At 40.8% G+C, this 14,649-nt stretch overlaps 2 protein-coding genes across 2 annotated transcripts in view; one reads left to right on the forward strand and one right to left on the reverse strand.

Annotated features, from left to right (window-relative positions):
- Window positions 1–2,179: 2,179 nt before the first annotated feature.
- On the forward strand, window positions 2,180–8,445 carry LOC138029944 (uncharacterized). Its single transcript, XM_068877792.1, has 3 exons — window positions 2,180–2,863; window positions 5,524–6,920; window positions 7,369–8,445. The coding sequence occupies exons 1-3, from the start codon at window positions 2,455–2,457 to the stop codon at window positions 7,621–7,623; spliced, it is 2,061 nt and encodes a 686-aa protein (XP_068733893.1). The 5' UTR covers window positions 2,180–2,454; the 3' UTR covers window positions 7,624–8,445.
- Window positions 7,367–14,649, reverse strand: part of LOC138030742 (uncharacterized) — a 50,238-nt gene continuing 42,955 nt past the window's right edge. The window contains exons 7-10 of the mRNA XM_068878619.1: window positions 13,540–13,683; window positions 12,646–12,766; window positions 11,160–11,272; window positions 7,367–10,395 (exon numbers count right to left, since the gene is read on the reverse strand). Of these exons, the coding sequence (XP_068734720.1) occupies window positions 10,297–10,395; window positions 11,160–11,272; window positions 12,646–12,766; window positions 13,540–13,683 (477 nt within the window). The 3' untranslated portion in view covers window positions 7,367–10,296. The remainder of the gene's footprint in view (window positions 10,396–11,159; window positions 11,273–12,645; window positions 12,767–13,539; window positions 13,684–14,649) is intronic.

The raw sequence follows: 14,649 nt of genomic DNA on the forward strand, positions 1-14,649 counted from the left end.
GGAGTTTCAATACACATGCGCATGTCAGGATAAAAAGAACCGCATAATTTTTCGTTGGCCTTTGTTAAGGAAAAAAGCTGCAAGAATTTGTATCCAATTTTCGCAGTTTTAGTAGGTGCTGTTTTCATTTGCGACGCGCGCATGTGTTTTGGAACAACTGGCTTATTAGGTAACAATGACGAAATGCAAAAACTCGCGTTTTCATTGTTTGTGTGTTGGTCTGTCTGGTCTGTGAGTCGGTGTAATGGACTGACTGACGGTCCACTGGCTGTCTGAACTGGTTCATAAATAAACTTCCCGGAATCGACTGGGACATCAACCAAGTGAGCATATGATTGACAAAGACTGACAAACGGATTGACAGCACCATCGCTGTCGTGAATTCTTAAGCGGACAGCCGGCACCGCATACTGAACAGCGCGGATGGGCAGGTTCACGTATTCTTTGCTATTTCAAGCAATCCTTTGTGATTCGGAATCATATCAATAATGCAAGGCGTTGCCATGGTTTAGGGGTCGAAAACGTAATTTTCCTTTTCGCTTTCATGTAACTCATGCAAGTCTTCGTCTAAATGTGCTGTCAATTCTTGCATTAAGACATCCAAAGCCTGAAGTTGAAGATAAAAAGGAGAAGAAAAGACGCTTTATTGACTCATTTCAACACACGAGGAATTAAGTGAGGAAGTTTGTTTTTGATTTTTGCGGCTCTAAAACCCCGTCTACATGAACAATTTTTTTCCTATTGTCACAAAAATTGCTTGAGTAGACGGGGCTTAAGAGACACTGAAAAACTACACAGTTTCCTTTGCATAGCTGTTTCAACTTAGTCTTTGTTACTCAACGCTTTTGGTCGAACTCGGAACTCGTGACTTGAACCTCTGCTATTGGATTTTTATTTTCTTCGAGGGCTAGCTCCGGGCGGTTTGGATGGATTTTCGATCAAGAGGTACGCGAAGACACGTGAATCTTTCGGCCATTTTCTCTCGAAACATCCACTCCGTTTATAACGGTAAAGACTTGTTTCCATATCTCAAGGTGCCCTTGGACTTGAGGTACCTGGGAATGAAGTTAAATCACTGGAATCGGTCAGTGTAAAATGCGGCAGAGTAGCGTGAAACTGAGACCGGGCATGCGTATTCTATTACAAGGACGAATGCTCGTCAAATAGAAGAGTATCATATCATTTGGTGGCACTTCTGCTCGTTTTAGCTGTTTCAAAAGGTACAGACGCGTTGCGACTTTTTTGCATAGAGCTTCTACATGCGCGTTCCATTTGAGGTTGTCTGAAACTATTACACCTAGCAGCTTTGCGGACGAGACAGCTTCGATTTGTTACCCTTTAACAGTGATTGGCTGTACTAAGCTACTTAGTCTCGAGAAAGACATTGTCAATTCCTTACACTTGAAATTATTGAACTGAAAACATTCTCAGTCTGCATTTTATGCTCAGTCTGCAGTCTTTATTTTGTACTGACCGATTTCATTTCGACCCGAGCCAGTACCGGCCATAAACGTTCACGGATGTTTCTCGAAGAGATTTGCCTGCTACATCTGAATCATCCGCATTGTTATCATCGATTCTCATAGCCATCTCCATGCACGCGTGAGCCGATCAAAATATCTCGCATTTTCTCACGATTATTTTTGGTTTGGTCAAATCCCAAAAGTAATGCAACACCAAAACTCCCTTATGTCAACAGAAATATGGGCAAGGCTGACTAAGGTAGAATGGATGCATAGTATGTACTTATTGACTGAGTGGAAAGGCCGGACGGGAGGTCCGGCAGCGAGGTCCGTGCGCCATGACCGAGGCGATAGTTTTACAATGAAAGCGCGCGCGGGGCCGCACGGGCCATATGATAAAACGCAATCTGATCAGCAAGCACGGGATCATGAGAGAACGACTTGACAGAAAACAATCTGACCACCAGCGTTCTGACCCACGATCACATGATCACATCATGAGTGCACGAAGTTCATTTACAAGAGCACAGAGAATGTTGTGAGTAAATTTTTTACGCTATTGACAAGATCATCTTGACCATCTAAAAGGTATATTTACTAGGGTAATCCTGTTGCAATATTTACTCTTTGGACTGCATCATGCTTCAGAACTTGAATAAGCTGTATTATGGGATTTATGAAAAAGCGAATTTCTATCGTCGATTCTCATACCCATCTTCATGGACGCCGATATAAAAATATCCGTCTCACATATTTTCACGTCCCAAGAGTAATACAACACAAAACTCCCTTGTGTCAACGAAAACATAGCCGTGGCTGCCTCCCGTTATAGGGTGCATCCGCTCATTCATCAAAGGAACCGATGAATCCACTCTGGGAAACATGATCTAAGTGATCTTGGATCAAGGATCCTTGGGTTTCGGATCATCCCAAAGAAACCTACCCATAGCACAAAAACAAGTCACTTGAGATTATAACTACTTTCTCCGGAATGGGTTTTCAGCTTTATCATGCCGCCGTTTTTACAGCATCCTTGTTGTTTGCACATTGTGCAGGCAGCTCTGAACAATCCCAGTCAACAAATCGCTCCAAACACGACGAGATACACCGCGCCAGAAGTCAGATCGACTCCTTGATTTACAAATTAACTCTGGATTTGAACACCTTCACCGAAACGAAAGATCACGCTTCTGCCTTGGAGAAAGACGCTGAGAAATTGGCTCGAATCGCTGAAGAGGAAATCGCTTTGTTGAAACCAGTTCAGCAACTATTGGAAAAGCTAGCCAACGGGAATCGCGATCAAACTTCAAGTTGTTTCGGGACAAGGGGTGGTAAAATACAAGTGCAAATAGAAGCCAAAGAATCCGCTCTTCCAAAACACTACACCATAAATGTACCAGGTAAATATGAGTCAGATGATGATGATATTCTGTAGTAATGTTACTTTGAGAGAAGATAAAATCTTGTAATGAAAGAAACAAAAGTAAACTTGGCTTCCCTCCCGAAGAGCGAGAAGATCTGATTACGAAGGTCTACGAGATTACTCAAACATCGTTGACCGCAAGACGAGGGCAAGATATGGGCACTTAAATGTTGAATAACATTTTCTGATGTTTTCCAAACTAAGGGAATTAGTTAATCATAGATTGAACACAATTAACGACGATTCTCCCATTACCATTTCAGTTCTTTTTCCCAATTCCCAGTGAGCAAATCCCAAACCCAGTGACTCAGCCCCATTTTCCCAGGGCAAAAACAGGCCAATCCCAGTTCCCATTTTAACCCTTAAATTCAGGACCCTCAATTGTGTCCCTACAAATCCAAAAGATCTCTCTTGTTCGCTGGTTGTTATCGCCCGCCGTCAAGTACAATTGTAGATGATAAGAAGTTTGAAGAATGTATTGAGTGGCAAAGAAAGCGGTGACTTAATTATAAATGCGATTGGCGGAAGTTCAAAAACATCGTCTAACTAAGGGCTTTAAAACCATGCACTTTGATCAGTTGGTATATGATGTTACAAGACCTGCGAGTGGAACACGTTTGGATCATGTTTATTCAAATCGGAGCAAGAATATTGTTGATGTGCTGTTTCTAAATTATGCTCTCTCAGACCATTTGCCAACTTTCGCGGTGCGGAAATATTTTAATCAATCAAAGGGAAATAAGCAAGAGCACAACAAAAAATCAAGTACCGAAAGTAAAAGTATAAAAGGTATTGATGGCACAGCGTTTCGGTCTATTCTAGCTAGCCAACTCCCCATGGGATACTGTGTTTGTATTTGAAGATGTAAATGATTCTCTGGCTGCCTGGGAAGATTTATTTTCACAAGCAATAGGCCATTTCCGAGTTCATGTGAGCCTCCTCTTCAAAGCGAGTCTAAGTGCGAAGTTTTTCTTATGAAAATTAGTTTTCATTCATATGTAAAGTAGAACTAATTACCATCACAAAGACTTCGCACTTAGACTCGCTTTGATGATGAGGCAGACATGAACTCGGAAATGGCCTATTGATCTGCATACGCCAATTATGCATAAGCGGGTGCGCAATGCGAGGGAACCGCGTTGGTTGACAAAGGACATTTTAGATCAACTATCAAAAAGAGACACTTTGCTGAAAAAAGGGAGGACTTGCAACACTGCTGACGCGTGGACAAGGTATCGTGGCGCACGAAATCAGGCCACTAACAAGAAGACTTAGGCGAAAAGAAATAGGCCATTTCCGAGTTCATGTCTGCCTCCTCTTCAAAGCGAGTCTAAGTGCGAAGTATTTCTTATGGAAATTAGTTTTCATTCATATGTAAAGTAGAACTAATTACCAACACAAAGACTACGCACTTAGACTCGCTTTGATAATGAGGCAGACATGAACTCGGAAATGGCCTATTACTTCAAGGCTGCCTTTCAAAATTTATAAGGAAATTAATAAAGTCGCTTAGTGGAGGCAAACCAACGCGTCAACCTGAATTTCTCAAGGCCAATGACGAAGGGGCGGCAGATATCGCGAATTACTTTAATCTACACTTTACAATTATTGCCGATAAAGTGGAACAACATTTGCAGACTGCAAATGTTTGTAGTCCTGAGAAACTTAAACAGTTTCTTAGGGAAAGGTTACCTTCAGGTAATTACAGCTGATGGTGAAGACATACTTATTAAAAATTCCAGCGAACAAAGCAACAAGAATCGAAGGAATCAGTTGTGCCCTCCTGCGCCGAGGCATCACATAACCTGCGCCATCAATAGCAAAGCTTATAAATCTGTCTTTTTCAATAGGAACTGATCCTTGTGGTTGGAAACGAGCAAGAGTGTCTGCACTCTTTAAAGCTGGTGATATGGATGACGTAAATAATTACAGACCTATTTCTGTGCTTCCGGTACTATCAAAAATCATTGAGCGCCATGTGCATGCCCATTTGTTGGAATATCTAAATGTACATGAACTCATCTATAGGAAACAGTCTGGGTTTAGGAAACGAAAATATGATTAACGGTTTTGTTCTTCTGGATTATAAGAAGGCTTTTGGCACGGTGGATCATTTTTGACAATAACAGTCTACTCTGGTTCAAATCATATTTAACTGATCGTACTCAACTGGTTTCATCATTCATGGGACAGTCATCGTCTGTTAGGACGGTTACAACGGGTGTTCCACAGGGTTACATATTAGGTCCCTTACTGCTTATCATGTTCATCAATGAGTTACCCTTACATCTCAACACGCGAATCGACCTGTTTGCTAATGACACCACTCCTTTGGCGTCCTCCGATATGTGCATTATCTAGAAAATATTCTCTCTTCGGAGAGCCAATGTTGATGAATGGGCAACGAACAACATATTGCCACTCAACTGTTCCAAAACTAAGATAATACTAATCGATGGAATCAAGGAAAACGTTTAAGTAATGAGGATCGGACACTTGAGTTACAACTCAATCGCTGCAGATTAGAGCAAGTCGAGAGCGTTAAGCTGTTGTCTTGGCGGTGTTTTCATTTGAAATTAAAATATAATTTCTCATTTCGTTGAGCTCTCTCAGACTCACGTTTTTTTTTTCCCTCAGTAAACCACCGAGAACTAATTGACCGCGGATTAACACGTAACGACGGGGATGATTTGCAAGTCTATTACCATGACAACAGACAACATCGAGTTCAATTAGACCGCGTCATTAAAGGCCTGGGAACAAAGTCCGCAACTGTCCAGTTCAGACTGCAGGCTCCTATATCAGCTAACACTGTTGATGGTTCCTCATATTCCTTGGTGATGGGTGATTTGGTCAGCGGTAGCACTAAGGATAATCCCGAAAAAGTGTATGCTTTTTATGATGACTTCTCCAGTTCAACGCTGAAAAAAGACTGGGTTAAGACATGGGGACAATGGAGTGTACAAAATGGGCGACTGCTAGGAAGCACAATGCAAACTGAACATCTAAACGGCGATAATGTGGAGGTCGGAGTCTATCTCAAAACTGGATTTCACTGGAAAGACGTGGAGGTCGAGCTTGACTTGATGGAGATCAGTTGGCTAAAACTCGCTGCGCCTGGACCATTTCTACGTTTGAGTAATGTGAATCCCAGCAACACAACTGGATGGTGGATAGAATACTTCCTGGGAACTCCTTATATCTCCTACTTCAGACCGCTAACTAACAACAAAGATAGCGCATGGCAATACCAAAAAATGCTACCAACTGCCTTCCAGTCAAACAAATGGTTCCACCTTCACTATCGAGTGATGGGAAACAAATTTTGGCAGTGGGTGAATGGAAAACTGGTACATAGTAACTGGAAAGTGGCAAAAGAATGGAAGATACCTGCAGGAACCCTAGGAATGGGCTGCCACCGGTCTCCCCACAACTGTAAAACACTGTACGACAACATCAAGGTGACACTTCTGGTTGCCACAGCCCCGACGATCACTTTGGGGTTGCTCCAGCCTTTGTTCCTCCCGAATAGTGCTCTTCTGGGTGACAAGAAGCTGCCCGCGGACTCGTGCAAGCAAATCCATGATGCCAGTCTTGTCAACAACACACCGCGCGCAAAGAATGGCATTTACTGGATCAAGACAGATCTACAAGGAAGCTCAGCAGTCCAGACCTTCTGCGATATGAAAAATGGAGGATGGACTCTTGTCGGCAAAATCAGTGGAAAAGTCGGCAACATTTATGAGAAATGGCTGGTGTCCAACTACAACACTGATGAGCTGAAAACTGCAAAGATCTCAAAACACAATCAGTTCGCTTGTCTTGACGCGCGCAGTTTAGCAGTGGAGGAAGCCTCTACGGTGATGTTGTCCAGCGGCGAGATGACGGATGGCTTAGGAAGTAAGTGGGTGATGTGGCGGTTGCCCGGTGACAGAGAAAAAACCTCGTTCTGGGATCATTCTGTGGGCTTATCAGCCCTGAAGGCTGCTGTACAGAAACCAGTGATGGTGATTGCTTGGAATGGAAACAAAAAGGTAAGACGAGTCAAAGCTCGTTTCCAAATAGACAAATGAGACCTTCAATATAATCTTAAAAGGCTATAAGGTTCGGATTTCTCGAGACAATTCGAAGTAGCAAGCAGGCCCTTAGAACAGCGAGATAAAACAGTCTTAAAAAAAAACTTACATTAAAGCAGTTAACATTTAAGTCGGATCACCAACGTAACACCAAGTCAATATCTCTAAAAATATATATCTTAAGCAAGAAACCCGTAATTCACTAACAAACGAGAGAAAACATAGTTCATATAGTTAGCCACGCACTACAGATTCATACACATGTCAAAATCAGAAAAACCAAAAAGGAAAAATTCTAGGAGGGGAGGCCTTAAGGAAACTACGAGTGATCGACTGAAGCAAACAGCGAAGTAAATGGGAGCTAATTCAATTTTCACAATATTTGTAATTTCTTTCTTTGTGGCAGACCTGTTTCCAAAACAAGTTTGGGATAATGCCGTATACTGCACATGGCGGATCATACCCTTATGCATCATTCAACACTGAAGGAAACACTGCTACAAATGACAACTGCATGGCTGTTGGGGTGATGTCAAAAGGTTCCACTGCGCATGGCTGGTCACAGAATGGAAATGGTTACGACAGTCCAAGCAGTGATTCTGATTGGCCAAACAAATCATACTCTCACCAGTCTCCTTATGTGGTCGTCTGGCTCAAGTAACTAAACGACAGCCTTTTTGATATTTTTGCTTTGCTTTGCGAATTTTCATAGTTTGCTTCACAAATGTTTTCCTTCACCAATATTTTTTAGAGAAAAACAGGGAATAATATGAAATAATAAAATGACGATTTTTGAAAAAAGTTTCTTGATTTCCGGTGGAATTCAGAACACGAGCACAGGTTTACTGTTTTGATGATAACGGAAACCATCAAGTTTTGTCGCAAAAGGAATAGAAAAGTTGAATTTTAATTTACCCTTTCACTCCCAAGAACGAAACGCGCATTCTCACAACAAGTACTACAGATTTATTTGTTGGGTAGCCATGAGAATTTGGTATCACATTAAGATCACACCTGTTCATTAAGCTGATAAGTGTCTTCATTCTCAATACCTATCTGACTGACATTCCATTGAAATTGTGAACAGAGTTTACTTGCTGATCACTCCTGGGAGTCAATGGGTAAATTAATGTTGATTTAATATGCATAATTATGCAATAAATACTGTTTAATTAATGGTAAGAAATTTTCGAGTTAGATTAGTTAAGTCAAGATGACTTTCCTCTTAGGTAAAAAGCAAGATCTCAAAAACCATAGCCTGTATCCTGAATGATTCTTGTCTGCACGCATGTTAGAAGAACAGTGAAGACAAATGACCTCAACATGTGTAAAAGAGATTTGGTCACTTTTTGATTCGCTTGCTTGATTTATAATCTTTGGTTTTACAATGAAAAATATGTTTTAAGATTGACGTTTAGGGTTAGCTAAGCAAAGCTGTTTAAAAAAAAAAGAAAAGAAAAAACAATAAAATGGTGTTGGGAAACACTTGTGTGGAGTCCTCATTTCCTGAAGCAGAATCAGTGCCACAGCTATGCTTGTGAAGGACAGAAGAAAGAAGGAAGAATCTTCTCGCACAATTGCAATTAAAAAGGCATACAGAATAAATAGTTTCTCCCAATTCACATTGTAAATCAATTTTCCAGTTGCGAAGACTGAGGCAATAAAGAAAAACCATACTGCAAATATTGCCTGTCTTAAAGTTTGGCGCTACGGCCAAATTCCGCGCACAGATGAACAATTTATTCACATTTACCTCTTTGCAGAATTCTCATGCAAAACACAGGAATTTCTAGCTAGTGTGAAGATTCTTTCTCTATTCATTAGCAATCACCCTTTCAAACTTCAGAGAAATCGATCCAGCCACAAATAGTTTACAATTTTTTTTCAATTAGGTGATGAAAGGTCAATCCAATGCCCGGCATATTTGGGCATGATTGAGCGATCAAGTCACATGTGATACTTTTTCAATACTTTTTCACAAAATGCTACCAACTCGTCATCAAGTATCACCTCAGAAGACAAGAACATCATTCTATTTAAAAAGCTTAATCTCTGCAAAAAGTAGGTTCTGGAGGTAATTTTGAGAGTGGAACACACGTTTACCGCCAAAGGTATTGTAAGACTGCGAGGAATAAATAGTTAAGTTAACACAACAGAAAGACGCTAACGTCACTTTGACATGAAACTCTTTTACTATTGCCAAAAAAACCATCCAGATATCTTTGCTAGGCTCTAAAGAAGATTTATACACAGATTTCTACAAAAAGTAAAAGCCTCCTTTGGCGACCTAAGACTGGCAAAGTTAAACAAATAAATAAATAAATAAACCTTTTAGTGTAGCTTTTCAAAAAATACGATCGTGGACCTGTGGAAGACGTCAGGCAACAACTATTTCAAACTTAAAGAAAGGAGTAAGGGATGTGATTGAGGTTTTACATTGCTTATTAACTTTCCATTTATTTGTTTGTATTTGATATATATCTATATGTTTACATTGGTCTGTTTAATGGAAATATCAGCTATTGTTTAAGGATAGAAATATCTTTACATCCAGTTTTTGGATAGGAATATTTTTATTTTTAAGGTGGTCTATCTTCTATGGGGTCACTGCCTTGTACCATTTACTGCCATTAAATTGTAAAAAAATAAAAAAAAAACACTTCCCTTGGACATCCGGTCAGTTAGAACAGACCATTGCTTACGTGAATGTCAATGGCACCGAGTCTCACCTCGATATTCTAGATTAAGGCACTGCTGCGCCTCGTTACTAAATAAGCCACTGTGAGAGTTTCAATACACATGCGCATGTCAGGATAAAAAGAACCGCATAAGTTTTCCTTGGCCTTTGTTAAGGAAAAGAGCTGCAAGAATTTGTATCCAATTTTCGCAGTTTTAGTATGTGCTGTTTTCATTTGCGACGCGCGCATGTGTTTTGGAACAACTGGCTTATTAGGTAACGATGACGAAACGCAAAAACTCAATCAGTTCTATCGAAGCATATTTGTTTGTCTGTCGCAACTCGCGTTTTTACTGTTTGTGTGTTGGTCTGCCTGGTCTGTGAGTCGGTGTAATGGACTGACTGACGGTCCACTGGCTGTCTGAACTGGCTCATAAATAAACTTCCCGGAATCGACTGGGACATCAACCAAGTGAGCATATGATTGACAAAGACTGACAAACGGATTGACAGCACCATCGCTGTCGTGAATTCTTAAGCGGACAGCCGGCACCGCATACTGAACAGCGCGGATGGGCAGGTTCACGTATTCTTTGCTATTTCAAGAAATCCTTTGTGATTCGGAATCATATCAATAATGCCAAGCGTTACGATGGTTTAGAGGTCGAAAACGTAATTTTCCTTTTCGCTTTCATGTAACTCATGCAAGTCTTCGTCTAAATGTGCTGTCAATTCTTGCATTAAGACATCCAAAGCCTGAATTTGAAGATAAAAAGTAGAAGAAAAGACACTTTATTGACTCATTTCAACACACGAGGAATTAAGTGAGGAAGTTTGTTTTTGGTTTTTGCGGCTCTAAAACCCCGTCTACATGAACAATTTTTTTCCTATTGTCACAAAAATTGCTTGAGTAGACGGGGCTTAAGAGACACTGAAAAACCACACAGTTTCCTTTGCATAGCTGTTTCAACTTAGTCTTTGTTACTCAACGCTTTTGGTCGAACTCGGAACTCGTGACTTGAACCTCTGCTATGGGATTTTGATTTTCTTCGAGGGCTAGCTCCGGGCGGTCTGGATGAATTTTCGATCAAGAAGTACGCGAAGAAGCGTGAATCTTTCGGCCATTTTCTCCCGAAACATCCACACCGTTAATAACGGTAAAGACTCGTAATCGGTCACTGTAAAATGCAGATTGAGGTTACACTGTAACTGTTGAAAAAGTCCAAACCTCTTAGAAATGCTAACCTTCAGCCCAATTAGGCCTAAAACAATATTTAGGCTTAACTGTTAGCATTCCGATTCCAGTAATTTAATTTCATTCCCAGGCACCTCACGTCCAAGGGCACTTTGAGATATGATACGAGTCTTTACCGTTTATAACAATTCCATTCATGGAAAGCTGGTACACACTTTTCCATGCGGAATAACTTGGAATAATCGCGAAATGATTGATGTTTCAGCCACCGGCCTCGTAGCCGCCTTCCTTGCTCAGTCCCCTCTTATAAGGGTCTTCCACTTACCACATCACAAAACACTTTTTCGTGAAATCTTCTCACAACTGAGTTACTCTGTGTCGCTTCTAAGTCATCATTTATGGCTAAATACTGCGAGGTCAGCAACCCGCAAATAATACCTGTTGACAAGAGGAGGCGACGTATTAAACTACGACTTCAAAAAAAGGAGTTAACGAGAGACCTGTTGATTGCGTCATCCAACATCCCATAAATCATTTTTATCTTCCATAAACCACAGGCCTCGTCTCACCACAACCCTTGTTCCGAGTCACTGTGCCACGTTAAAGTGGCAGTTTCACGGTTTTGCGCATGTCCAAGCTTTGGCGCAAGCAGTTGTAAATTTCACGGTTTCTTACTGAACCATATGATGATGTCCATTAATCACTGAGAGTATTACAGCAAATACACTGAATGACTAAGGCCCAAATTTGCTGGAAGATAATGCCGGTTTACACAGAAAATATCAAATTTAATTTTAGCCTCGAATTTATTGTACCGGTCGAACATTTTATTGGAGGCACGAGTTGTCATAAAGCACGAGTTATCTATTCGCATTCAGTTGGTTCATAACACAAAGAAAATGATTGCAAAATTAATTCCAATTGGTAATTACACTTCCAGGGCATTGTTTCCTTTTCCTACATCAGTGCTTTCAGTTGTTTCAATAACAATGAAATTAAAAGGGCTGAAATGACAGTTTGCCCATACGCAGAGACGTGAAACTCTCCCTTTAAACATACCACACACTAGCTATTCGAAAAGACCAAAGCACGGAGTTCCCGGTGTTATTGTCTCTCAGTAATTAGCCACTATCAAAAATACCATAATACTCTTTGTTTGTCCCTCCAAAATTTTGCATAAGGATTGTTTCCAGTTTCTCTTGGGAACATTGTTAAGTCCCAAAAGAAAATAAAAACAATGCTTATGCAAAATTTTGGAGGGACAAACAAAGAGTATTGCGGTATTTTTGAGAGTGGCTAATTGAAAACTGCGTAATAAGCAGTCTGAACCGGCAAAATCCCCCAAATAGAATTGTAAATTAGGCCTGAAAAGCTCCGAGGGGAGTGACTAATACATGTACCTACTTTACAAAAATGTGAAAAGCGTGCAGGGTCAATGTTATTGCTCGATAGATCCATTCCATTTTAGTTTTTCTCTTTCTTTCTTCCGGCCTTTTTTTCTTTTTCGCTTTCGTCTACGTTGTGGTTGGCGGCGTAAAGACCCGCCCAAACGAATGCAACAAGGCCCAAAGGAGTTGATGGTTCTGCAGATGTTGGATGGTGTTGGAAGTTGTGTGCACAACGGACGCAAAAACTCCCAACAAAGTAAGGACGTGCAGTGTATTATGGGAAGGATACTACCCATAAGACTTTGTAAACTTACAAAATTCGGCTGCCATCTTGCTGAGTAGCTATCTCCATGGAGACCTTATGTAATGCGCGCGCGTGGCCCCAACAATGTTGGAAAAGCTGTGCAAACGTATACAACATACCATCTAAAACCTGATCTGTGTAATCACTGAAGTAAAGTGACGAGCCATCACCAGCCAATTGACTCAACAAGTGCTGCAGGAACAAGGCATCAAGGAAATGATCTTTAGCAAACAAAGAAACCTGCAAAGACCAAAGGAAAAAGACAAAAAAAGATTTATCATTCGATACATTTTTTCTTTCGTCTCATTGGAGGACAACCCGCTACGAGAGCTGCAGATAACTGCCAGCAAATGAGAGTTTGGTCATGCGTATTAACATCTAACTGTGATTTGCTGCAAATGCAAAATTTATTGTGATCTTATGTAATTTTATCTACGCCTTTCTGTATCAAACGCGAAATTTTCTGGAAATGATAAACAAAACTCGACGAATCTAGAAAAATTGCTAACGAATCTCAAAGTGCTCAGTAGCCTAAAATTCTTGTTTAATTCCCACAGTTTGGACGACATTTTGGCAATGTACAAAAGGAACCATTTCAGCCTTTCTTCTACCAATAAAATTGTGCGAGCTCCTTAGACACTGACTGGGTCAATCACAGTGACCGGCGCAAAAAAATTGCCTGCGGCAATTTGAAAGAGCAGACTCAATTTCTGGAAAGCCCAACCTCCTTTCCAGGGTCTCTCTTCTCTTCTTCCTGTGTCGAGGCAGGGAAGAGAGGCCCTGGGAACGAGGTTGTACCAAGCCTAACTGACTCTTTTCTGAGGAGTCAAGAGAGGCTCCGCTGACAGGTTTGAGCACGACGGTTTTTCGCATGTCGTTGGCTCGAGTCCGGAATGGGACTCTAAATCCCATTTCCCCGTTGCTAAGCAACTAAATTATCATCTTTCACAAGAGCACGCTACAACATGATTATTATTGACAGTTGCTAATGACAATGTGTTCATGATAGTTACCTTCTCAATCTGTTTGTTTCTGTTACTCTCTGCTATATCACGCCACAACTCAATTATCACTTGTCGTAACTGAGGTTGTATAACTTCATCGATGATGCCATTGATTACATCATCATCTTTGACTTGCTGTATCGCCTCGAACACCTACAGCGTAAGAATTTAACTCATGTGAATGCATACAATGATTTCCACATTCATGCGCAAGAGCGGTGCATCTACCAGTAAATAACCCACATGGGGCAACAATTGCACGATTCAATTTAAGCCCTTCACAATCTGCATTTTCGCTATACGGTGATCTTACACGAACCGATTTGATAACACAACAAAAGTTTTCTGATGTAACAAGGGGCACAGGTCGATTTTAAAGCAACATTTTGTTATGGCAACCTGTTGCAGGTTTTTGAAGCGCTTTCAAAAACCTGCAACATTGCTGCCCGAATTTTGTTTGAGCTGGTGCGTGTATCACCACCGCCCCACACATCGTCCCAGAATGCACCACGGAGAACCGGAATTAGTCACGTCAACAGTGTCCGTCATATTTGTCGCCCACGATTTGTCAAGCAGGAGCCTGGGCTAAAATGTTGCGAGCAATAATGCGCTAAAAATCGGCTCGTGTAACATCACCTTTAGTACGAAAACTGGAGAAAGGGAAGATTCCTTTCTTCGTCTTGTCTAAATGTTTCCTCGATATACGATTGTTCAAAAGCACATAAAGAAAATGAGCAGTATGCATATTTTGTTTTCTTTGGAACCTTTATCTGAAGGCATATTATTTGTTTTGGTGAAAAATCCATCTCATATTTTCACCAGTACGAATTTGTTGAAAAAATGCCATCGAAAAGAATCACTGAATACACAAATATAACGTGATTGGCAATATGTCAGTTGAGGTCAAAACGTACTGAGCCTGTCAATATTAAACATTTATTCCCTGAAATGGAGGTGACTAAGGGTAGACTGATATTTACCGAGCCAGGAGGCGAACGGATAAATATCCATCACCTTGTGCCAACACTGAGGTGAACACGTGAAAAAATTAAAATAACAAGAAGCCATTTTGTTCCTCTACTTATCACCTCAGATATGACCTATCTCAATGCCTGAAAA

This window comes from Montipora capricornis, chromosome 13 (genome assembly GCF_036669925.1).
Source record: "Montipora capricornis isolate CH-2021 chromosome 13, ASM3666992v2, whole genome shotgun sequence".
In the NCBI taxonomy this organism is placed as follows: domain Eukaryota; kingdom Metazoa; phylum Cnidaria; class Anthozoa; order Scleractinia; family Acroporidae; genus Montipora; species Montipora capricornis.